The 25,393-nt window shown below is 33.4% G+C and overlaps 2 protein-coding genes across 3 annotated transcripts; both read right to left on the minus strand.

Moving 5' to 3' along the window:
• Nucleotides 1-4,860: 4,860 nt before the first annotated feature.
• On the minus strand, nucleotides 4,861-5,667 carry LOC109124173 (uncharacterized). The gene has a single exon (XM_019225950.1). It carries the CDS (start codon nucleotides 5,665-5,667, stop codon nucleotides 4,861-4,863), a length of 807 nt encoding a protein of 268 aa, XP_019081495.1.
• Nucleotides 5,668-6,349: 682 nt separating this feature from the next.
• LOC100241573 (E3 ubiquitin protein ligase RIN2) lies at nucleotides 6,350-21,962 on the minus strand. Of its 2 annotated transcripts, none has more exons than XM_002266298.5 (13): nucleotides 21,798-21,962; nucleotides 20,775-21,163; nucleotides 18,041-18,118; nucleotides 15,333-15,419; nucleotides 15,124-15,245; nucleotides 13,503-13,599; nucleotides 13,277-13,382; nucleotides 11,651-11,808; nucleotides 11,370-11,507; nucleotides 11,209-11,276; nucleotides 10,883-11,113; nucleotides 8,656-9,037; nucleotides 6,350-6,790 (listed from the first exon to the last, which is right to left on the minus strand). In XM_002266298.5, exons 2-13 carry the CDS (start codon nucleotides 21,012-21,014, stop codon nucleotides 6,734-6,736), a joined length of 1,764 nt encoding a protein of 587 aa, XP_002266334.1. In that variant the 5' UTR covers nucleotides 21,015-21,163; nucleotides 21,798-21,962; the 3' UTR covers nucleotides 6,350-6,733. The 2 variants fall into 2 exon arrangements, with proteins under 2 accessions (XP_002266334.1, XP_059589546.1); XM_059733563.1 differs by having other exon boundaries at nucleotides 6,350-6,807; nucleotides 21,798-21,937.
• Nucleotides 21,963-25,393: the final 3,431 nt, after the last annotated feature.

A 25,393-nucleotide genomic window follows, 5' to 3' on the forward strand; every position in this document is an offset into this window, starting at 1 on the left:
AATGCTTCCTAAATACTATAATGAACAATTTTCTAATATGTCTCTTGTGGCAGATGATATGACAGTGGAAGATTAATTAAATCTACTTCATTTGAAAAACAACCAAATAGAACAAAAGAAACCAGACTGAGCACCATATTTGATAAATCAATGAGTTGGCAGTAACTTCCCCCAAACAAGGCATGGTTAAAGTGCCCAAAGAAGTCCAACAAAGAGGGCAAAAGGGGTCAAGGAGACCAAATAATGTAGGACTAGAAAGCTAAGAGGCAGGCCATTTTGTTGTCGTTTTGGTTTGAAGATACATGTCATGCTTGTGGCTCCGTGTTTCTTGCTCTTCCAATTTCTTGTTATTTTAATGCAAGCTCTCTTTTATTATATTCTTCTCTCCTACATTTTTTTTTTCTTTTACTTTGATCCCAGGTGAGAAACTTCGACACTCTATTCTTCAATGATCTCATGAATTTTTGACATACCGTACGAAGTTGTTAATTGCATGCGTGTGACTGCAATTAATTGATTAATTAAAAGGGTAAAAGAGGCGAGGAACATAATTTGTGGAGCTAATGTCGCTCTTTTAACCTTAAATTTTGAGACCCAATTCGGAAATTACGGCTCTTATGACTTTTGTTGAAGTATTTAGAGAAGAAAAAGTGGAAGACTTGGGCTGAAAACTAGGCCACTCTTCTTCCAAGCTTATATAGATTAAACGAAACGGTGAAGAAATGTTTGTTATGGGGTTTTGACCTTCTCTACTCAGATCACGCTTCTAATTTAGGGATTATGATTGTGATGGAAAGTAGAGAGAGAGAATTAAAGGATGATCTCTCAATTCCATCCTAGGCTTCCATGGTTCGGTTAAAAAAGTGACACAGAAGAAATTTCCATCACTAGAGACAGCGTGTGAGCGACAAATTGATACCCATCTCAAACTTACCGTCTAAACTATTGAATATATATGATGAAATTTAAATCGTTCGATAAAAATATAAATAAATAAAATCAAAATCTAAAAGTACAAATGAATGAAAATAAAATGAGTATAGAATCACCAAACGCAAAAATGTATACATAATATTACAAGGGAAAATAGAGAGAAAAATTGATAGATTCTTCTTTCATTGATTAAAGAAATAAGCTGTACAAAGAGCCCTAAAACAGAATAGCCAAACTGCCTTTTATAATAGAAGTCACGCATAAGGAGCTGTAGAGCTCTGCAGAGAAAAAACAACCTAACCAACTATTGGCTATAATAGAAAAAATAAAATAAAAATAAAAAACTAAAACTGATATGCTAAAATTCCCCCTCAAGATGGAGAATATAGATCATGAATTCCCATCTTGCCTAAGAGACCATGAAATTGATTGGCATGGAGAGCCTTAGTAAGAATGTCAGCAAGTTGGTTTTAGGAGGTAACATGTAGAGTCTTGAGAATCCCAGCTTGAATCTTCTCTCGAATGATATGACAATCAATCTCAATAAGTTTGGTGCGCTCATAGTAGACTGGGTTTGCTGCAATGTGGAGAGCAGCTTGGTTGTCACAGTAAAGAACAGCTGGCCCATGATGGGCTATCTTCAAGTCGTGAAGAAAAGACAAGAGCCACAGAATCTTACAAGTAGTGTTGGCCATGGATCGATACTCGGCTTCAGCAGATGAGCGAGAGACAATCGGTTGTTTCTTGGACTTCCAAGAGATGAGGGAGGTCACAAGAAACATACAAAAACCAGAAATAGAACGACGAGTGTCAGGACAAGAGGCCCAATCAGAATTTGCGAAGGCTTTGAGTTGCACTTTGGAATTTGATGAAAAGAAAAGTCCTTAGCCTAGGGTTCGCTTGATGTACTATAAAATGTGAAAAACAGCCTGAAGATGTGGCTTGCGAGGGGCTGCTAAGAATTGGATGAGACGATTTACAAAATAGCTCAGGCCAGGACGAGTAATAGTAAGATATAGCAGCTTACCAATGAGTCGCCTATAGCTAGTAGGATCTTCAATCAAGTCACCATCATCTTGAGATAGTTTCAAATTAGGATCTATGGGAATGGTGGCAGGTTTGCAACCTAAATGTCCAGTGTCTGAGAGCAATTCCAACGCATACTTGCGTTGACAAATAGAGATACCAGCAGTAGATCGATCCACTTCCAAGAAAATATTTGAGTGGCCCTAAGTCCTTCATCTTAAACTTGCAATTGAGGGCATGCTTTAAAGTATCCACAACAAGTTGATCATTACAAGCAATAATGATGTCATCAACAACGTAGATCAAAAAAGCTAAGAAAGAAGTATCTTGATGTTTTGTGAACAAAGTGTGATCACTGGTTGATTGAACAAAACTTTCTGATAAGAGAGCATTAGAGAACTTGTGGAACCATTGATGGGAGGCATGTTTCAAGCCATAGATATATTTATGCAGCCTGCACACAGCATTAGGAGGCAAATGTTCCCCCTTACGGCAAGTGTATCCAAGGGGAAGACTCATGTAAACTTCTTCCATAAGGTCACCATGAAGGAATGTATTAGTGACATCAAGTTGAATGAGAGACCAGCCATGAATTGCAGCTAAAGAAAGCAACATTTTAATAGTAACTAGCTTGGCAACAGGAGAGAAGGTATCAAGATAATCAATACCTTCTTGTTGTGTAAATCCCTTAGCCACAAGGCGTGCTTTGTACCTATCCACAGTGCCATCAGCTCAAAACTTGACTTTGTACACCCATTTACAACCAACCGCTTGTTTGCCAATGGGAAGAGAACAAATGGACCAAGTGTCATTGCTTTCCAATGCCTGCAATTCAATATTCATAGCATCGCGCCACATTTGAGACTCAATGGCCAAAGAGAATGATGTTGGTTCAGTTTGAGAACTAATGGCGAGAACAAATTCACGGTATGGCCTGGAAAGCTTGTGGTAACTCAAGCAAGAGGAAATAGGATATAGAGAAGTCTTAGAAGAAACTTGTTCAGTGAGGTAACAGTGATAATCAGACAAGTAAGCTGGTTTTGTGGTGACACGACGTGGATGTAAGGCTGTTTGAATTGGGGCTGGTGAGGAAATCCACTCTGGACTATGGGAAGAAGACATGTTGGGCTGACTACAAGAAGGCTCGGAGATGGACTAAATTGGCTTAGGAAGGACACGATCATTAAACAAATCAACAACATCGTTGCTCACAATAGAATGAGCAAACAGAAAGAGTGATTCATGAAAAATGACATTCCAAGAAATGTAGATCTTATTGCTTTCTAAGTCAAGTAACTTGTAACCCTAATAACCAAAAGGATAGCCAAGAAAAACGGAAGCTCGAGCACGAGGGGCAAAATTTGTACGTTGGTCAGAAAGCGTGGAAGCATAACATAGACACCTAAAAATGCGAAGATGGTTGCAGGTGGGTTTGTTGTTATTCAACAACTCAAATGGGGTTTTATTGGATAGTAATGGAGATGGTGTACGATTGATTAAATAAATAGCTATCAAAACACAATCACCTTAATAACAAAGAGGAACACAAGATTGAAACAATAAGGCTCGTGCCACATTAAGTATGTGTTGATGTTTACGCTCTACAATTGAGTTTTGTTCAGGTGTAGCAACACAAGAATGATAAGGAATAACACCCTTGGTATGAAAAAAATAATGGAAAGCTAATTCAGGGGCATTATTGGAACGAACAGATTTAATTGCAGTGTTATATTGAGTAGAAATCAAATTGAAAAATTTAGGAAAGACGGTGAGAACATCAACTTTAGCACAAAGAAGATATACCCAAGTAGCACGTGTGTAGTCATCAACAATAGTGAGGAAATATCTGTGTCCAGTTGGTGTACTAATATTAAATGGTCCCCAAATGTCAATGTGAACTAGATCAAAAGGATTAGCTGACATATTATTATGTGAAACAAAAGGTAAACGTTTTTGCTTGGCCATATGACAAATTTTATAGTGAGAAGACAAATGGGATAAAGAATTGGGAATGTGTAAATTCATTGTGAAGAATTTGAATTTTTACATGAGATGGATGTCCAAGGTGAAAATGCCAAATATCACTTTTCGACATTACAGAATTTGTAAAAACAGAATTACAAAATTCATTCCCTGATTCTAGAAAATAGAGATTCTTTCGTCTTCTACCTTTCCCAATCGTCAAGCCCTGAGTGAGGTCTTGAATGACACATGAATTTGAAAGGAAATTAACACTACAATTATGGCTAAGAGTAAGAGCATTAATGCTAAGAAGATTGAAAGTGAACATGGGGACAAACAAGACATTATCCAAGTTCAAAGTATCAGGCAACCTCACAAAACCTACACGATTGATTGCAACAACATGACCATTAGGAAGAGTGACTGTGGTATTATAAACCAATCTGGAATGAGAAAACAGAGAAATATTGCAACAAACATGGTGGGTGGCCCTTGTGTCAATCACCCAAGCATCGGAAGGAACAAAAGGATGAGAAAAAAAACTGAGTAAAACAATTGTTACCATAGATTTGAGAAATTGAAGGTCCTGATGTTGATGGAGACTCAAGTGGGTCGATAATTTGCTGTTGAAGGTGCGTGCTAAGGTAGGCAATGAGTTGTTGAACTTGATTCAATGAGAGAGAGACTGGTGGTCGGGAAGATCCCACTGTAGCAGCAACAACAGAAGTGAAATAATGAATGCCCTTCAATGGTTCAGTAAAGGAGTTTGGGATTAAAGGGGGCTCGTCTGGGCCATTTGTGTTTGGGCTTTCCCTTTGGGCTTATAACCTGGTGGAAACCCATGCAATTTATAATACCTATCTACTGTATGCCCTGTGAGCCCACAATGGGTGAAAATTGGGCGTTCACATCTGGGCTTGTTGTGAGATGATGCAGTAGCTACAGAAAGAGCTGAGAAGAGGCATTGAACGTCATGGAATCCGATGGAGCGGAGGACCTAGATCCAATAGACCATTGGCATTCTTCTTGAACAACAAGATTGAATACTTTTGCCACAGGTGGGAACGGATCAAGCATCAAAATTTGGCCTCTTGTGCTAGCATAAGATTCATTCAAACCCATTAAAAATTGCATCATATACTCCTGCAGTTGATAATCCATCCAAGCTTTCATACCTCCGCAATGGTAGACGGGAATTGGTTGATAGTTTTTGAGTTCATCCCAGAGAATCTTCAATTGAGTATAATAGGTATTAACATTAAGCGAGCCTTGTGAGAGACCATGTAGTTGTTGCTTGATTTGGAAAATTCGTGGAGCATTGCTTTGATGGAAGCGTTCGTGTAGATCTGCCCAAATAGCATGGGCACTCTCGAGATAGAGAAGACTATCAGCTATCTCTTTTGAGATAGCGTTGAGGAAGTAAGATGTGACCATGTTGTTGCATCGGGACCGGATTCCGACTGTAGGGTTGTCAGTCATGGGCTGCGAAAGAATGCCATCCACGAATCTGGGCTTATTCTTTGCGTTGAGAGCCATTAGCATGGCCCGACTCCATGTATTATAGTTTGAACCAGTGAGGAGATGCGAAACGAGCACCAAGCCTGGATGATCACCACTATGTATGAAAAATGGGTTATTAGTGTTCTCCATGAAAGATTGATCTGATTGTGTTGCCGTGCTACCAGAGGTAGGGGATGTGAGGGGTTGAAATCTATCATCATTGTTATGCTGACCACCACGAGCCATTTCAGTGAGTGGCAGAGGTAAGAAGCTCTGATACCATATTACAAGGGAAAATGGAGAGAAAAATCGACAGATTCTCCTTTCATTGATTGAAAAAATAAGCTGTACAAAAAGCCCTAAAACAGAGTAGCCAAAATGCCTTTTATAATAGTAGTCATGCATAAGGAGTTGTAGAGCTCTGCAGAGAAAAAACAACTTAACCAACTATTGGTTATAACAAAAAATAAAAAATAAAAATAAAAAACTAAAACCAATATGCTAAAACATAACATCACCGGATTGATAATGTCTTTCAATACCCATTTTCCTTGTGACCCAACAACACAACACACTTCAAACCTCTATTACTTCTAAACCCAAATTAAACTAGCTTCCTAGAAAGCCAATGAAGCTTTGAGTATAAGATCAAAGACCCAAGGGCAGTTGATATACTTCTGCTTGATTAACAAAACCATGAGAAGCTAAATAAACACATATGAAGAGAAGATACATGAAAAATTGAACACGCCACCACCAATAACTAATGGTATAAAAGAAGCTTATATATTACAAGGTCAAATTTCAAAATGTTATAAATCAATTCATTTGTATTTATATATACTGCATTAAGAAACAACACAAATTTCCCATCATATAAATGGTTTAGTTCATCTGATATCACTAACCAAAGGAAGAGAAAAACGAATGAGCATCCAAGAGTTACTACCTTCAAAATTAACAATACTAATTTGTTTCTGATAACCAGTTCACATATACCTTACATGCTGCAAAATCCTATCCATAGATGCATGTAGACAGTCCATTTTTTTCACAAGAAAAACGGGGGGGAGAGAGAAAAGAAGCTATATTGGCACCTTTTTCATTTCTCACATTATAGCAATTTGTTTAGTAAGCAGCCTTTATGTACAAGAGAATGAACAACATAAACAAGAGAGAAAAGAGCCAAAAAGAAAAAAAAAAGGGTATGTGCAGTAATTCAACAACACCGATTAACCCCCCCTTTCAACTCTTCAACTCTCCAAATACAAGAAGCATGGAGCTTGAGGATTGAGGATGGCAGAAAATGTTGTCACATTTGGAGAAGATTATTCACAGTGACAGTTGCAGAATTTGTTTGCTGCAAGTCCTGCAAAATTTCGATCTCTATTGGATTCTTATAGTACACCAATCAGACTATTGAAACTACCAAAAAATCAAAACAATGAATTCAGACTACCAGTCAAATAAAGAAATTTAACCTAAAGCAATTTATATTTCCTTTTTAGCACAAGAGTGATTTTATCTGTGGGAAGGTTTCTCAGGTCAATTTTGACTCATCTGGACTTGGAATTTTATTGAAAATGAAAATAATAATACTTACTACAGCAGAGGAAGCTCCCTTTTTGAGACCAATTATATTTCACAAATATGGAAAACTTGTAAAGACATCATCAAGAGTTGTGAGACCAAACAATCTTTGAACCTATAGATAAACCATTTCTTCTGTTTTTTCCCCCACTATAACATCAGCCAACAATGAGCCTCTTTAAAAGATGCTTACAATAAAAGCTTCCAACCTTAAAGAAAACAAATGATGAATACACAAAGAAGTATAAAGTCATCAAACTTGAGAATTATATTTTGATATCATCCATATTGATATATTACTAAATTTGTAATATATTAATATGTTCCAAAAATTCAAACCAAACAAGGGTTCAACCCAAACCAATCTATGCAGGTTGGTCACTTTTTTCCATGGTTTTAAAAACCAGATCAGACCGGCTGGTCCGACCGGTCCAACCGCCAGCCAATCATGATCCCGGTTTAGTCTAGCTAATTGAGCCAACCAAGGGTTAAACCGGAATCGAACCGGTTAAACTGAAGGTTGAATCGATGAACCGGCCGGTTCCCTCCCAACCAGATAATGAGCTTTTAATCTTACAAATTAATGATTCTTGCATGCCTTTTATACCCCACAATCCCTACATATTTTTTATCCATTTTCGATGTGGGATTAGTTAGTAAGAAAAATAATTTGCAAGCGGGAGAGGATGAGGTGGGACCTTCAAGTGTAAAAATTGAAGCTTACCATTAAGCTATAAGCTTCTTCATTGTATAATATTAGCAAATAAAAATATATAACAAAATTAATATTTTTTTCAAATCTTTATTGCATAAAAGTATAAATCACTTTCACACTTACTTTTATAATAATTATATAATGTAATTAAAAAATAATATAATAATTTCAAAATAATAAAATACAAAAGACATGAAAATAAAATTAAATATTATAATTTTTTTTTTCAGTTTAAATATATCTTTATATTTCAATATTATAAATGTTTTATTTAATAAAATTTAAAATATTAATATATCTATATTTCTCTTCATCATTTAATTTGATATGTCAAATATAAAAATGAAATATTATTAAATTTTTTAACTATGTATAATTTTAATTTCTTATAATTATTTAAATTTTTATATAATATATAAATTATTATTTATGACGTCATCAATTCGACCGTAGTCCGACCAGTGAACCGCAAACTGGTAGCTTTTTTGGTTCAATCACCGGTTCGGTTCTGAAAACATTGTTTTTTCAAAGAAAATGTCAGCCTATGGTCACTAAGGCCAAACCCCCCAACCCGTATAGACAACTTTGGCTTTTCTACCTCATTGTTCACCTTTTTTCATCTTAACTCTCTAAGGATTTTTTTTCTCCAAAGGTGTCCTTACTCTTGAGGATTAAAAAGTAATTCAATATTTCCAACTCACTCACAAGACAAACAGATTTCCTTGCAAACACCACCTCAGACATTGCACACCTCCATTTACACACACACAAGCCCACACAGGCAGGACCAAAACTTGATAGACAGAATAGTGGCTATTGTGATGCACTAAAAACATTTTTTTTTTTTTTGAGGTCTATATAGTGATCCTTGAGTGATGTGACCTGGGACTAAATGCAAGAGTTTCATATGGTGTTCATTCAAACTATACCTGGAAAATAATCTCGTCTGGGATGTGGGGCAGCACTTCTCTTACTGTCTCTGCCATGGCTAATATATTTGCTAGGTTGTCATTGGCAGACCGTGAGGCAGTCCTCATATGTAAACCACCATTGCCTCCTGGGTATCTTACAGCAGCAGCAGGAGGAATGGGCAAACCAGATGCGGCAGCCTGAGAAGGATTCATAGGCCAAAGGCTCCAAGCAGCATCTTCAAGAGCAGTCTGGGCATACGTTTCTCCAACAGATGCAAGATGCCTCATCATCATCTGAACTCTACCCAATCCAACCGATCTGATAGCAGTAGATGGACCAGCTCCATCAAGACCCTGGTTCGGCCAAGTATGCAACCAACTTGGATCCAGTCCTGCTTCTCTATACAAAAAAGAGGTAAAAAATAATAGTAAGGGGAAACAATGAGAAAAGGTAATACAACTGGTTTGTAAAGTGGAGGTGGGGGTGGGCAAACACCCCCACAATGCATACTCCAACACAACACAGAATACCACAGGGTGCATTTGCATTGGACTGCAAAGGACATATTAACCAGTGTGCTTAGAGGCTTAGCAGTTAAGTAGGTGTTTGAAACTGCAAATGACCTCGATTAGAAGGGATGAAGAGGATAGATCAGGTGAAAGGAACCAAATGTAGCAAATTCTCTATAAAATCTTTTACACTTCATTAACCCGAGCGGGAGTGAGCCTTTCCCCACAAGCATAGGATGGGACCCCTAGGTTCCAACAAAGGTGCATTTCTTTGCTTAGAAAACTGTCTGGGAAAGGATTTAATGCTTGATCAATTCAGAAGGAGGGAGGGGATTTTGCCAAATATATGTCACACATGTAAAAAGGAAGAAGAATCAGTTGATCACATGCTCCACCACTCCAAAGCGAGAATTTGATAGCAGCTAGTTTTTTCTCTTTTTAGAGTGGCCTGAGTGATGCACTCCTCAATAAAAGAAAATCTTCTAAGTTACCAAGGTTCTTTTGCAGGGAAGAAGTAAAAGAAAGCTTAGAGGGCTGCTGCTCCTTTGTGTCAGTTTCAGATGGAATGGATGGAAAGAAATAAGAGATCATTTGAAAATACTGAATAATTGAATTAAGCAATCAAATCTTCCTTTATGTATATCTTTTTGCATTGGGTTAGAGCGTGCATGATAGCTTTGTAGATAGGCTAAGCTCTAAGTACAGAGAGAGAGAGGTGGTTTTTTTGTTCTCTCTTCCTTTTTACTTGCTTAATGGGGCTTCTTGTATACGTCTTGTGTACCTTGGTGCATCCTTTTTCAAGCATTTTTAATCTGTTTTTTCCTTTTGCCTATATAAATGTATTTATGTAATATATTCAATCTGAGGGCAACTAGGTGGCATTCTTACAAAACCATAGCCTCATAATACCTTTCAACATGTGTTCCAAGCTGATCATGTTTAATCTATATGCTCCAGCTTAAAGGGGAATGTTAGGATTTATTACTGATATGGTGGAGTTTATTTGCTATATATTATATTATGAGTATGATTGGAATCTCTTCATTTTTAGACTCAATATTTAAATAAGTTGAAATGTATAGGAAATTCAGTAAGACAACGACCTGAACTTCTTCAGTCTATTCTTTCTTGTCTTTTTCAAAAACCTTAGAATCACAAGTCAAAATTTTCAACTTTTGAAAGTTTCAACTTTTTTTCAAAAGTTCAAATAGGTATTTCAAACATTTTAAGTATTTTAATAAAAGAAAGAATTATGCACATAGAAAAATTCAAGCCTTGTTTGGGAGAGCTTTCTAAATGCTAAAAACTAAGTTTGAATCCTAGAAGCAACTCATAAGGATACTTGAATAAAACTCCCAAACATGGCCCCGACACAAACTACATGATTTCCTTGCATTTCAAAAAAGCATGAAGACAAAAGCTCTCGGTCAAGCATTATGTGGGAATTGGATTTGAGTTTAATAAAAAATTCTAAAATGTCAAATTTACCCTTCGTTTTTTAATAAAGTACTTTCAAAATCCCATTCCCAAAAACAAAATTAACCTATAAGCACATTTCTACTTAACCAACTTAAATGTGAGACTGGCATTGGACAATCGAAGTGTAAAGCCCTAGCATAATCACAAAACATTTTGTCAAAGAGGATTTTTTTTTTTGTTCCATATAAGCAGCCAAAAGCAATTATCTTTAAGCAATGTCAAACTCAACCAAGTAAGAAAATATAAGGAACTGAACCTCCAAGCACTGATTTCTAAAGCATCATGTGTCTGATTGGGGAAGACTCCTGCAGGTAATGCATGTGCAGCAGGACCTGGTCGATCAAGTCCTGAACTTATTTGACGGGCCAACTGCTCATCACTTGATACTTCTCCAGTGCGGGGGTTAGCATCATCCCTGGATCTGCCTGTGAAAAGTGGCTTTCGACATGTGGGGCATGAATAAATCTCTGTCAGACCTTGATCCAACCTGGAATTAACACACAAGTTTCAGTATCTCATTGGTCCTCCTATACTTCCAATCAGACAAGCCAAGGGTTGATAATAGCAAAGCATAAGTCATACCAAGATCTCAAGCATGCAAGATGGAAAAGGTGATTGCAATGCAGTTTTTTAGCCTTAGCCATTGGTTCCTGTCATTTTCGCAGTTTCATTGCAGGTTGATTGATCAGGAGAAATTCCTAGAAAAAAAAAGAAAAAAAAAAAGGGGGAAGATCTAAACTTACCCTACAGATTGCGCATTCATCATCATATGCTTGTAGCTCTTCAGATGTTGCATCTGGAAGTGCCGCATGCAGGGTACCTAAAGCCATCCTCAATTTAATGAATCCCTTGACACGCTTTACAATTGCGCTCAGCAAGGCCTGCTCATAATACAAACTGAATCAATTAGAACAAAGAATACCAATTAAATATATAGTATAATGAATATAAAATGAGGACACAAAAATTGACAAAATCAAAAAGCCCTGAAAATGTTGTAATAGAAAGGTCAATGAAATATTACACGTATATTTAGAAAAAGGATAGCATCTACAAGATGGAATGCCATGCCATGAAGCCACCAAATATGTAAGTAATGACCAAGAGCCATTAACAAAGTTGCCATGTCTAAGAGAAAACCCAAGTTCCGGATAAGAATGCCTTTCCATTCCAACAATGAACCTGCACTCACACTCGTTATTTAGGAAATTAAGGAGAAACAAATCCACCAAAAAGATGCTTAAATTAAATAATTAGCAATCACACAAACAGAAGAAAAGAAAATATATGAAATAAGGATTCCTAAACCTCAGCAGACGGAATATACCAAATGCATATATCATAATTGCACAGAGGTGATTGAAAATGAAAATTAACAAGGAGAACCAAGTGAAAACATAACAGACTAACAAATGACAAAGAAAGGCAGAGGGGAGGGGGGAGAGAAAGAGCTGACTGAAAAAAAATGAATACTGACAAGAACCAAGTGAAAGCCATTAAAAAAACTAAAAACATGACAAAGAACAAGAGAGAGGAGGATAGAGAGAAATGACTGAAAAATGCATACTGTTGAGTTACCAACTTTTCTAAAATATTAAACTATTTGAAGCCATGATGTATGTTATTTTCTAACACCCCCTCACACATGGCCCTATACCTGCAAGTAGAAGGAAAAGATGGTAGTAACAGCAGACAAATCACAATGGACTGTAACTCAAGATCTCCTATTAACCTGAGTTTTGATACCATATTAAATTACCAACTTTCCTAAAAGCTTGAACTGTTAGCAATTGGACCCATATTTTTTTTGATAGATGCAATTGGACACTTAACATACACACTGACAAAAATTAACAAGAAGAACCAGGTGAAAACAGAACAAACTAAAAGAAATGACAAAGGGAGAGGGGGGTGGGGGTGCTTTGGTGAGGAAGAAAGAGATGACGGGAAAAATGAAGATTAACAAGAATAACCAAGTGAAAATGTGACAGACTAGAAATAATGACAAAAAATATTGTATCAAGATGAGAGGAAAAATGAACCAAGGAGTCAACCAAATGACAAAAACAAAAGAGCAAACAACAAGATGACAATAGAAATGAATGCTAATTCCCTTGTTGCTTTTGCAGGAAAGGTATTCTTAAGAAAATAGACAAAATTGGGGGAAAAAACCTTTAACTTTAACAAGGGGAAAATCCCATTGTAATGAGATCTTTTTCTCCAGAGTAATCAAAGTAAATTTTCCTTAAGCTTCATAGTAAAATATCCATAAAAAAAAATAAAAAAATAAAAAAATTAAAAAAATTAAAAAAAAATAAAAAGACTTCAAAGAAGAAGGATAATACAGAAAATATTTTCTATTGAGAACAAACAGAACCCTAGCCTAAAAGAGATTGATGTATTCTCCTGTTATTGATGCCAATAAAGCCATGCCTTTGCTTAACATGCTTTCCTGTTCACTCGTAGAACCTCACCTTTCTGGAAACCTGAGACTGTCTTATGTTTCACAAGCAAAACCAGAAAACACTTTGCTAAAAACATTTGTGCTCGCTAATGTTCTTTTCCACAAAGCATAAGCACTCCCAGCAACCCCAATTAGAGATCTAAAAGTTTATATAATTCACCAAAACTGTGAAATTTTGAATATTACCTACTGGTGATATATGAAAAATTTTGGATCCCCGGCAATTTATGCTGTTCCCTTCTGAATCATGGAGCCATATATCAATCAACTGAAATCCATGAACCACAATAGCCTACAAGCAAAGAAAGGACCTTGTCAACCAGGGCTTTGATGTTTTATGATCCAAATGTTATGGGGCCATTTTGATGTTTTATGATCCAGATGTTATGGGGCCATGTTTCTGATACATTACCTGTAGTGTCTCAAAAGCAATACTCCAAGGCTCAAAAAACAACAACAGGAACATAGGTGAACTTAACGTTCTATATATCACCAGACACAGCCATATCCTGTAATCCACCATCAAAACACATAAGACATTTCTAAGCTATCTGCAGTTCTGAAAAACTTAATTACTTGCTGAATATTAGGCAAAGTAAGATGGAAAAGGCTTTAAAAAGGAAGGTTCAAAGCACTCCATTCTCAAATTCAGAATACATATGCAAAAGCAAGGGCAGGAAAATTTATATATACTTTCTTCCTCTATTATGAAGAAGGACCATTCCCTATTTGCAGAGGCGAAGCCAGTGTAGGCCCCAGGAATTAAAATTTAATAGGAATTTCAAAATTAAAAGACAAAAAAAGTATTAAAAAAATAATTTTTTTCTTCTTTAAAAATATTCATCAGCACTTATCAAGACTTAACTAATATTTAATAAAAGATAAAAACACAATAATTAATCATCATTTGTTATACATACATACATACATACATACATACATATATATACATATCATCAAGTAAATTGCTTTAAATTAAAATTGCGCAATTTCTTCTAAATCAGCTTGTATTTAATCAACTTCCATTAAAAGTACCCTAAATTCCTCTAATTCCACTTATATTCATTTATTTCAAAAAACTCAAAACCTCTCAATGAAACCATTAATTTTTTTTGGAACATTTTTGGTATCACCTTTTGAATACAAACATAATATATATATAGATATATGAGAGAGAGAGAGAGAGTAAAATAATTAAAATTTCTTGTAAGACACTTTTTATTTCATTTTTCTTTGAAAAAAATTTTTGGACAATTTTGTCTTACTAGTTTCTGCCTTTCTTTTTTTTTTTTTTTTTTGTCCGGATTGGAACTTGAACCTGGAACTTCCGACAAAACCTCTCAACCCTTTACCACTTGAGCCAAGCCTCAAGAGCTTAGTTTCCTTTAATTATTAACATTTTATAATTGTTCTAATTAAAAATCATTTTCACAAAATATTACAAGTTTATGTCTACTAAAAGTTTAAGATGTTTTGATTGTTTGCAATTTTCATCTAATTATATACTTAATTTGGCAACTTGTTATTTTATTTTCTACAACATGCATTGATATTAAATGATTTGACATATTCTATTTGTGTTTAATGTTTTTCTCATTTTTCATCACTACTATTAGAAGTGTTTGATTAGTTTATCAGTTACGAGATATGCAGGTCCTTTCAAAATATTAAAAAAAATGTTAATATTTATTTTATTCAAAAAAATTTAATCATATTATGTTCAAATCTTGCCCCTGAATCTAAATTTCCAACTCGGCTCCTGCCAATTCGAACTCACTTCGTGTGGAAGGCTGGTCCCCTTAAAAGGGACACTTCCTTCCATGCATCTCATTCCCATCCAGAGAAACACAAGGTAAATAGAAGTATATTATTGATTTAGACCCCCATGTACATTCAACACAAAGGATTTTGCGTGGATACTAGAGGTGTTTAAATAATAAAGACACAGGGGTTTAATTGCCACATCGAAACAGGAAAAAAATTGAAAATCCTAAATGATTATCAGCTATGAAGGTCAGGTTTTGAGGCAATACCAGAACAAATCAACAGACAGGACCAACAATAGTACTGAAAACACACGAAAATATGTCCATGGTGTAGCAGATGGAGATGCATTCAAACGTTCAAGTCGATCTCTAGCTAAAGCTTGAAACATCTGCATAATATGCACAAGATGCATAATAAGTTTTCCACTCTTCCATTTCCAATCTAGAGGGTTTGATCCCAAAATTACATCAAATACCTTTAAAGAACAAAGAATAGTCAGCCACATTGACCACAGGCCTGCTTGAAATATTGTTGATGGGACAACCAGAGGAAGAAATGTTCCCTGTATTAATCATATAACACATAGAACAATAACTAAATAACATACTTAGATGACCTGCATGACAAAACTATTATTCTTTTTAATAAGGGACAAGCATAACAAATTGATCTGAAAATTTATTCCCAAAATATATTAAGCACTTTCAAACACAACATTAGTATAAAAACATCGCTCTGCATCAAAAACCCAATCATGGTGGCATAACTGTAATAATTTGACACTATGTTGCAGCAAAGCCTATAAATGAGGTGAATAGCAGCACTTTATCGATTCTTCTGAACAATTGATCATTTGAATACCAATAATAATGATTACTAACCAAATGCTCATCCTATATGAAGTTTTTTAATTGAATTGCACAATATTTTAATATTTATTTGGACATCAAACACACATATAATGCAAGACAAAAAGATTTACTTTGTATCAATCTAACAACCACAATGTTCACCAATCCTGAACTTTTAGTTTCCAGTTTGATACATCAAAATCCATTGCAAAAGCAAGAACAATATGTTTCATCATATTTCTATCTTCAAATGATAAATGTTTTCTATGGTGAACATTTTCATTTCATAAGAAACAACCAGGGAGGGACTGGAGCAAAGCATTAAGAAAACCAAACATAACTAAAGATTGAAAAGTTTTACAAAAAGCTAGAAAGGTTGAGTGCTTGGGCAAGAAGTTAAAGCATAAAAATAAAAAATAAAAAAAATAAATTGAAACTAGACCAAAATCACTCCAAGATCCCAAAGCAAACGCCCATTAATGCCTCTACTATTGGCCTCTCTGATAAACTCTAAGAGTGCAACCTAAACTCCACGTCAATAGTGAAGTCATCTCCCATAGATCTGAAGAGAGTAAACAAATCACGCTGCCACTAACCCCCCAAATACCCCCCAGCGCCTGAATTACACATGGAATAGTTAATAAAAGGACATTTTCAGCTGAATTCTACTTGCTAGGCTTAATGTTCAGGAGCAAATATCAAAAAGCATATAGTTTTCCAGCATTAAAAAATTTAAAATTAAAAATAAAAACATAAAACATTAAAAAAAAAAATTTAAATAAAAATGATAAAAAAAACCATGAATTCTCATCTGATCCACCAGATTTGTCCCAACTCTCTGGGAAATACTCTGCCAACATCTAAAAGCAGTTAGGCAATGGAGAAAAAGATGACACAGCCTCTTCATTGCTTTTGCACATGCACAAGTTAGAAGATAGGACTCTGTTTCAATTATGGAATCATTAATAGTCATTACTTTAGTTGGTACATCGTAATCTGTACTTTTTTTTCCACTTGTTTTCTTTTGATTGTTTATGAGTAGATTTTTTTAAACACATCCAGTCAAGAATTCAACTCGAACTGAAACGAAGAATGAGTACTTTCTTAGCAGGATGGAAAAATTTTCAAGAAGTTGCCCATAGACATTTCTAATTTAGTGATTTGCATTGACCTTCTTCTATGCTACATGGACTTTAGCACAAGCGTCTTTTGCTGCTATGTGCCCAGTCAGTCAGATTTGTTTAATGCACAGATCTTAAGACATGGGGAAATGATTAAATAATCTCATTTCCCTTTTATTTTCATTCTCTCCGCTTGGCCAAAATCAAAGTGTAAAACTAAACACAATGTTTACCATGAGTCAGAGTGACAATCAATAGGAATTTATTATTTTTCTTTGTCCAACTTAACAGTTGGGTATGTATTAGACCAATAGGCATGTAAGAAACATATCCCACACCCAGACCCTTGTCTTGTCATGTTTGATATGGGAACTTCACATGCTTTGAAGTGTCCATGTAACATAGAACTTATGAACAATTAACCAAGAAAAAGCATACATCACAGGAAACTCTGGCTTCTGTACCATTTTCACAGCCAGAAAATTAAGCAGGCAATAGTCATCCATTAAGAATTGGAAATAAAATTTGGAAAAGACACGATCACTGAGAGATTAATATTTCTCAACATGGAAGGAGACAAACCAACCTATGACATGATAAAATGAATATGACCGCATCAAATTCTCAGTCATTTAGATTTCTATATTAGCAAAATTCAGGAGAGAAACAATAGATCCATTGACATATTCCAAAATATGGGCACCTCTAAGATAAGAAATTTTGCAAGTATGAGGAAACTCTAGAACCATCTCCAACCAAACCATGTATCTAGTCTGAAAGGAAAAATCTATTAACTCCTGGGAAATAGTCTTCCAAGGACTGGTCTGAGTTTCTGTAGCAAGCTTTATTGGATTATTTATTCCCATCTGCCCTCACTTACTACTCTACTTCTAATCCTGCATAAAAGCATAAACCCTATTGTAACTATTTCCTCTCCTAAGACTAACTTCACTACCAAAATATTGCCTACTTGCTCAACATTCCCATAAAAAAAAGCCCAGTTTTTTTGCTTATTCATATTTGTAACCCATACCAATGATAATATCTCCTCTTATGTAAAGCTTTGTAGCTTCTGAAGGGAACATTTCTAGAAATTGTCTTCTAACTCTATAGAAAACAAGGATCATAGAAAGTCACAAATTCTCCTAACATGCTTGGGATGAAATACCAAACACAATGTTATGCACCACAAGCTTATGAAGAATGTATACCTTGTAAATAACATAATTGATAAGCCGCCCCACTAACTTTCGAGTTTCAGAAGGATACAACTCTGCAAAGAATATAGTCTGCACAGGAAAACAAAAAAGAGTATACTTCAAAAACAGTGTTAGGCATGAAGATATTGTTTCATCAATACAAGGCTTCATTAATCAAGACAAATCCAACATATAACCATCCAGTTATCAACCAAAATTAATAGCCCAAAGTTAACCATATAAGTTAGTGATGGAACCTACAGTAATTATCTATTCAGTTTAAAATTCTGAATTTAGCTGTCTCTTAGTCGAGAAGGTTTAGGAGTTTAATCATTAATAGCTTGTAATTTAAAAATTTTGTGTTACCTGGATATGAACTTTATATTTAAAAAGTTTCAGTCATACTAAAAGGTTCAATATTTGTTTTGAAGGTCTATTGTCTTTTCAAGTGTTTCTATAACTCATAATTTAAGTCAAATAGGAGAATTTTAATTTCTACACCGGGAACCTAAGTCACAAGTTTCATTCTTCAACATGGATAACCAGTCCTAGGCTAGAGCTTAAGTAATTCAAAGGAATTTTAAGAACGCAACTTCACTATCATGCCTGCATGGAAGTGTACAGTAGTTGAACAAATTCTAGTTTTTTTTTTCAATAAGAAATGTGGTAACCATCATCTAGCTTAAATATATATTCATTTTTTATTCAAATAAGATTTATACAGTTCTTCAGTATTTATAAATTTTAACAAGCTCCTCTTATTAGCATCTTCCAGCAACCCAGTAGTTCACTACTTTAAGCTTACTAGTGTGTCTCTTTTCATTTTCATTTTTCACCAAAACTAAAAGCTAGTCGTACAAAGAAAAGGACCCCTCCTCTGTGAACAATACCTAGCATGATGAATAATCTCATTTTTTTTTTGCATATCTCACTTTTTACACCCAAAAATGCTGAACTATGGACAAAATGAAAATGGGAAACTTGAACAGGTGCCCACTTGGTAAAGCCCTCATATGAACACTATAGGCTTCCCATGGACGGCCTATCATGATTCTTTTCTTTTGTATAATGTTCTTTAACAATTAACACATAAACAAGGAGAACAAGAGATTTTAAAGCTTCAATCCTATAAATAAAAAAGAGAATGGTTCAAAAGTGAAAATACTAAAAGCCAACAATTTGAGAAATTTCACACTCTAGAAAAGTGAAACGGTACGAAATAATTGTAGATACCTAAAAAATGAAAGTAAGAATAAATACATAAATAAAATAAAAACAGAGATATGGCCCTCCAAAAGGATACTCTGAACAGAGACCAAATTGCTTGCAGCCAAAGTTCTTAAAGAATCTAATAGGAGGTTTTTAGTGGTCAAGAACATGGTGACTTCAGTATGTATAGATCTGCTGAGTTCATTTTTTCATTAACTTGTGCGATCACCGGAGAATCTTTGAAGCAAAAGGTTCTCAGAAGAAGTTTAGAGGAAACCACAGATGTTTGAGACAGGAAAGAGGTTGGTACATGCCATTCTGTTTGTCAGAGCACAATGTGCAAGGGAAATTGATTTCATTTTTAGTTCCAAAAGGAAAAAACTCGATGGATTAGAGAACTTTGCTGCGCTTAAAGCAGTCTACATGGTAGCAAAGGTGACCCTAAAGAAGCAGAGAAAAGCAGCCTCAAGATTGTGTTACCTGCTCCATACAATGACAAAGAGACTAATAATCTTCAAGGTTGCCTACTTTCAGGCTCTTGTGAGGAAAGATCAACTCCTACACGGATCTGTTTGGATTTGTTCAAGGAAGGTGTAGAGCTGGGAAAAATGTTTTTGCAATTGTATTGCAGAATGAGATGAGAATTTGATTGCAGTTGGAGCTTAATGGATTACTTTCTTCAATTGGATTGGAGGCTTAGAGCCAAAATAAGGAAATTAGAATGCGGGTTAAGAGGCACACAGGTCTCAGAGTATGTTATTATTACAGTTAAGGTTTTATAATTTTTTAGAAGAACCATGATTTGAAGAGTAAAAATTGAAAATGTTTGAGGCTTGGAAAAGCAATACAAGGAAAAGTAGAATCCTTTCTTGGAATGTGCTAGGATTAAATGACAAGGAGATGATGTCCTGTCTTGTAAATATGAGTAGGATGATGATGTCTTTCTCCTTCTTTTGTGGGCATAGATGGTATATTTTGCGTGTACATGGAATGCATCCCCTTAGACATTTTCTAATATGGTTGCCTGCTTATCAAAATTTTAAAAAATACCCTCAAAATATCTAGTTTTTCATATGATTCCTTCAAACTCCATTTTGTTTGAAGAGGAGCAAAATAGATAGCACCATCAGAAGTTTATCATCACCCAGAAGCTTAGCATGACTTCATTCTTCTACATTAGTCACTTATGAAGTTTTATTTCTAGGCGTTAGCTCCCTCACTTGATGAAAACAATAATAAATCAGAATTAAAATGCAAGATGTACTGCAATATATTAATGAAGCAACAGTAAAAAAATGCAGAAGATTAACACCAAGGGCAATAGAACTAATAAGAACACATCAAGAACCACAAAGATACAGCCTATTTGGGGCAAAAAGCATAGCAAAGAATGTCTAATTACAGGGAAAAACTAAGATTCTTTACAAATGCTACTTAGTTCAAAATAGATGCTACTTCATATGCAGTTTATATACAAAATGAGAGTCATGAGTGCACACTATTACATTAACCTTTGTCTGCAAAAGAACAAATTTACCTTAAGACACAATATGAGCAGGACAAATATATTGAGCGCAAAATTGACCAGCAAAGCAATTGTTGCATGAGAACTCAAAAGCAGATCTAGCACACGGCTTGCATTCCCGGAGTGGATATAGTTATCACTGATTAACCCATCAGACTTTAGTCTGTGTAACGATTGCTCTGTCCACCATTGCAGACCCACAAAGCTGAATACCGTGCAGGCCGCAGAGACCAATAAGTAACTCGCACCCATCAGAAACAGACACTCTCTTTACCAAAATCCAACTCCAAAACTTTCATTAAATATAAATTAGTACAACTCTTCACACCCAACAAGTGATTCGGAGAGGTTCACTTTCTTATACATCAACAATTAAATTATCCCATATGACATCAAGCCATCTGCAAGAGAACTCATTAGTCAACCACTATTATAGATGACCATAAACATGCATAATACAACACCAATGGACGCTTGTTATGCCCATTAACCCAGAAAATTAAGGCTCCGTTTAATCGCAGAGAAGATGCAGAAAAAGTGTTTTTAATTTTGAACTCCCATCACTCGGGACTCCATAAAACCAAACCCCCGGTCCATCGAGCCTGCAACAACTATTTGCCTTAGTTGAGCCGACTTTTTCATCCAAAAAAGAAAACCATCTAAAAAATTCAAGTAAAAGAATAATTTTCTTTTCCCCTTTCCTCCATTTCCTCAGCAACCAAACATGAAGAAACTGATGAATAATCTTCTTGAACCGATGGAATTACAAAATTCCACTCCAAAAATGCCATCAGTCCAGAACACAAAATTTTAGAAAGACACCAACTTTAGGGATCAAAAAAACTTAAATAAATCAAGAAAAAAAAAACCTAAAAAAACCTAGAAATCCAATTCAAAAGAAAATAAACCAACAAATGACACGCAATAGCATGAAGATAAAAGAAAAAGGAGACACATTTGAAAATTTTAAAGAGGGGAAATCGAACTTAATCGAAAATAAAGAAAATTGAATGAAAAATAGAAAATTGGGGGAACCTGATTAGATCTCTTCTGCATTGCAATCGTAGAGAGGAAGAGAAATCGAGCGAGAGAAAGAGAGGTTAGGTCAGTTTTTGCGGGAAAGCGAAAGGGAGATCGTAAAGAAAAATTATTTATTTATTTATTTATTCATATCTTAAAATCGTATTATTATATTCTTGCTTTGTGCCTCCCTTGCACTCCTCGTTCGGAATTTATTAATTTTTTAAGGTTTTTTTTTTATTAAAGGAAAATGGTATCTATTAATCCTCTGGGTTAATTACGGATTCTTACACCTCATTGCTGACGAAATTGAAAAGGATATTCCTTTTTTTGTTGGCTTCATGCAATAAAAATGACTTTCTAAAAATAATATTATTTTTTATTTTCAGGAAGTAAAAAGGAAATTCATATATTTTTTCAAATAAATTTTTGTTTAATTAAAAATTTTAAAATATTTAATTTACTATTGTCTTATAATACAATAAGAAGTAAAATTTAGAATGTCAGATTATTTCGAGACAATAACAATAAGGAAAATTCTAAAATATTGATTCCGTATTTGCTCAGTTTATAATTTTTGTTATTAAAATTATATAATAAGATCAAATTACAAAGTAATGGAGTGCAAATTGAACATAAAATAATGAGACCATATGATATATTATGATTGTTATCGATTTTTGAAAGAAAAAAAATATTATTATAGATCATAATAATAATTTTTTAAATTTTTTTCCAAAAAAAAAAAGGTTAATTAAAATTTTAAAAATATTTAATTTGTCGTTAAAGTTGTATTATGAAATTTAAACCATTATTGGACAGTCCAAATGTATAACATCACGAAACAAACAAATAGGATCAAAATATAAAAAGTAAGGAAAGGTAAATTGATATAAAATAATAAAATAAAATAAAAATATTAAAATTGAAATCAAAATATAAAGTTATTCTACTTTGAAAAATCAAATCCATATCTAGTTTGATTAGATACGAGTCACATGACATAGACATTAAACATGAGAAAATGTTGTAAAATTTCAATGGAGTAGTCAAAATGTCATATGGTCAAGCTTGGGAAGGTTGGACGAAAGAAGTGTTGATGAGACATGGTTTATGGTTATGGGAAGGGCATATGTTTTTTTTAATGATAAGTTAAAATTATTTAGAAGATAACAAGGTGTGTAGGCAATTTAATAGAAAGATAAGATGACATCAAAGTTGGTGGGCAATCGCATTGTAGTATGATTAGAATCGCACCCCCTGGCCCCTAGTCAATATTTTTATTGAGAAAGTGAAAGTTGACATGACATGCGAGAGTTGGGACTCACCTACCCATCTCCTCCAGCTAATCATCTTTGCCTTTTTAAAGTTCATGTATTGCCTCACTAAACTTTTATCAATCACTTCCTGTTTTTCTCTTCTTTTTTTTAAGTCATAAAATAGTAATACAAAAATGTTCAAGAGATTTATATTAAAAAACAATTACTTTAATTTTAAAAATAATATATATTAATTTTAAAAGTAAAAAAAAATAGAAACTTAAAAGGTTGTTTTAACATATTTTCTAAAACTTATTTTTTTTTTTAAAATGGTCAATCAAATCCATGTTTTTCTTTTTACTTTTAAAAAATGGGTGAAAACAACTCTTATTTATTAAATTGTTCTTATTTCATTTTATTTTTTAAAGTTAATTCCAGTTTTTAAAAAACAAGTTTTATAAAATATAGTCAATCAAGTCCATGTTTTTTTTTAAAAATCAGTGAAAATAACTCTTACTTATTAAATTGTTCTTATTTCACTTTGTTTTTAAAATTTATTTCTAGATAATAATAACCAAACAATATTAAAAAAAATTGAAAATAGTTTTTTGTTTTTAAAAACAAAAAACATATTTTTAAATCACGTGGTCAAATGGGCTCTAAGCCTCTTTTGGTAACTATTTTTTTTAAATAGTTTTGCAAATTAAAAATAATATATATAATTTTTTTTAAAAAGTGGAACTTAAGCGTCTTTTGGCAACCATTTTTTTAAAACACTTTTGCATTATTTAGAAAAAATAAATAGAAAGGCATGTTTAATAATAATAAATATAGATAAGCAATTTTTATTCTTAAAAAAAATGTTTTCAAATAATATTTTTTAGTTGTTTTAAATTATTTTCACATGTTTTTTAAGAGTTATTTTAAAATATGAATATACAATGGTATTTCTTTTTTCTACTTCATTCTAAATAGAACTTAAAATTAAATAATGTTTAATAATGCTAAGTATTATGTTGTTTGTATTTGTATTATTTTATTGTTATTAAGTATTAAAAAGTAAAGACCAATATATTACTTTTTCATTTAGAAAAAACTAAATATTTTGGTTTTTTCTATTTAGCAAAAAAATATTACAAGTAATAAAAAATTAAAAAAAAAACAAACAAACAAACAACTTAAATTCAGAAAGCAAATTGCTTTCAACAAAAAGTTAAAAGAACAAACACCTTTAAAGAATAATTAAAACTAAAGTATAAAATATAATTTTAAAATATAAAAAATAGGTTAAAAAAATTTCAAATTTTTAAACAAATTTTTGTTCTATAAAACATTAGAGAAGAAGATTGTTTTTTTTTATAAAAAAAAATTAAAATACTTCTAAAACAAAACCCTAATATCTATTTGAATTTATTTACTATTTTTTAAAATCAATTTTTTAAAACAATTTTTTAAATCATTTTATTATTCATATAAGCTTTTATATATATATAAACTTATATGAAGTAAGGATAAAAATATCGGTAATTACGGATATATCGGTAGTTCGATTTTATGAATATATCAGATATATCGTATATATATTGATGAATATTTTGATACAAAATATCGATTGACCTAAAATTGATCAAAACTTATGAAAATGTAAAACAAAACTCTTATAAATGAAATTAGAAGTATAATAAGCATCTTATAGTTGTTTTGTTGAAGCAATTAATATATATATATATATATATATATAAGTGTACATGATTATTAAATTACATCAAATATTATTCAATAATAATATTGTGATATTTGATTATAATATGTTTAATTTTAAAATATATTTAATATTAAAATTATGATATATTTAATTTAATTGTATTAAATGATAATAAATGTATAATTTTTAAATATTTAATTAATATATTAATAATATTAAAAACTTTTTGCTACTTAATTTAATGAAATTTTTTTATTTGCTTGTAAAATAATTATAATTAATTTGTTGTATAAAGGATTGTTTTAATATTTTGTGTACATGAAACCTTTTAATATATATATATATATAGTGCATGATAATTAACAAAGGGTAAACTTACCCTAATGGTAAGTAGAGGTTGGCACCAACCTTTTTGGTTGGGGGTTCAACTCCTGGAGCAGCAATACAAAGCTCATTTTGAGCAAATGAGCTTTATTCTTTATTCTAGAGAAACAATCGTCACTTGTTTCTTTGGACTCTAAGAAAAGGAAAATGCTACCACCAATAGGGGGATGGTCATGGGTGGAGAGGTCCATAAACTAAGATAGTTTATTCACCACACATGCAATGTCAAGTTGGGACCTAGGTAAACAAGATAAAGATAAGAT

Source organism: Vitis vinifera, chromosome 16, assembly GCF_030704535.1.
Source record: "Vitis vinifera cultivar Pinot Noir 40024 chromosome 16, ASM3070453v1".
Taxonomy (NCBI): domain Eukaryota; kingdom Viridiplantae; phylum Streptophyta; class Magnoliopsida; order Vitales; family Vitaceae; genus Vitis; species Vitis vinifera.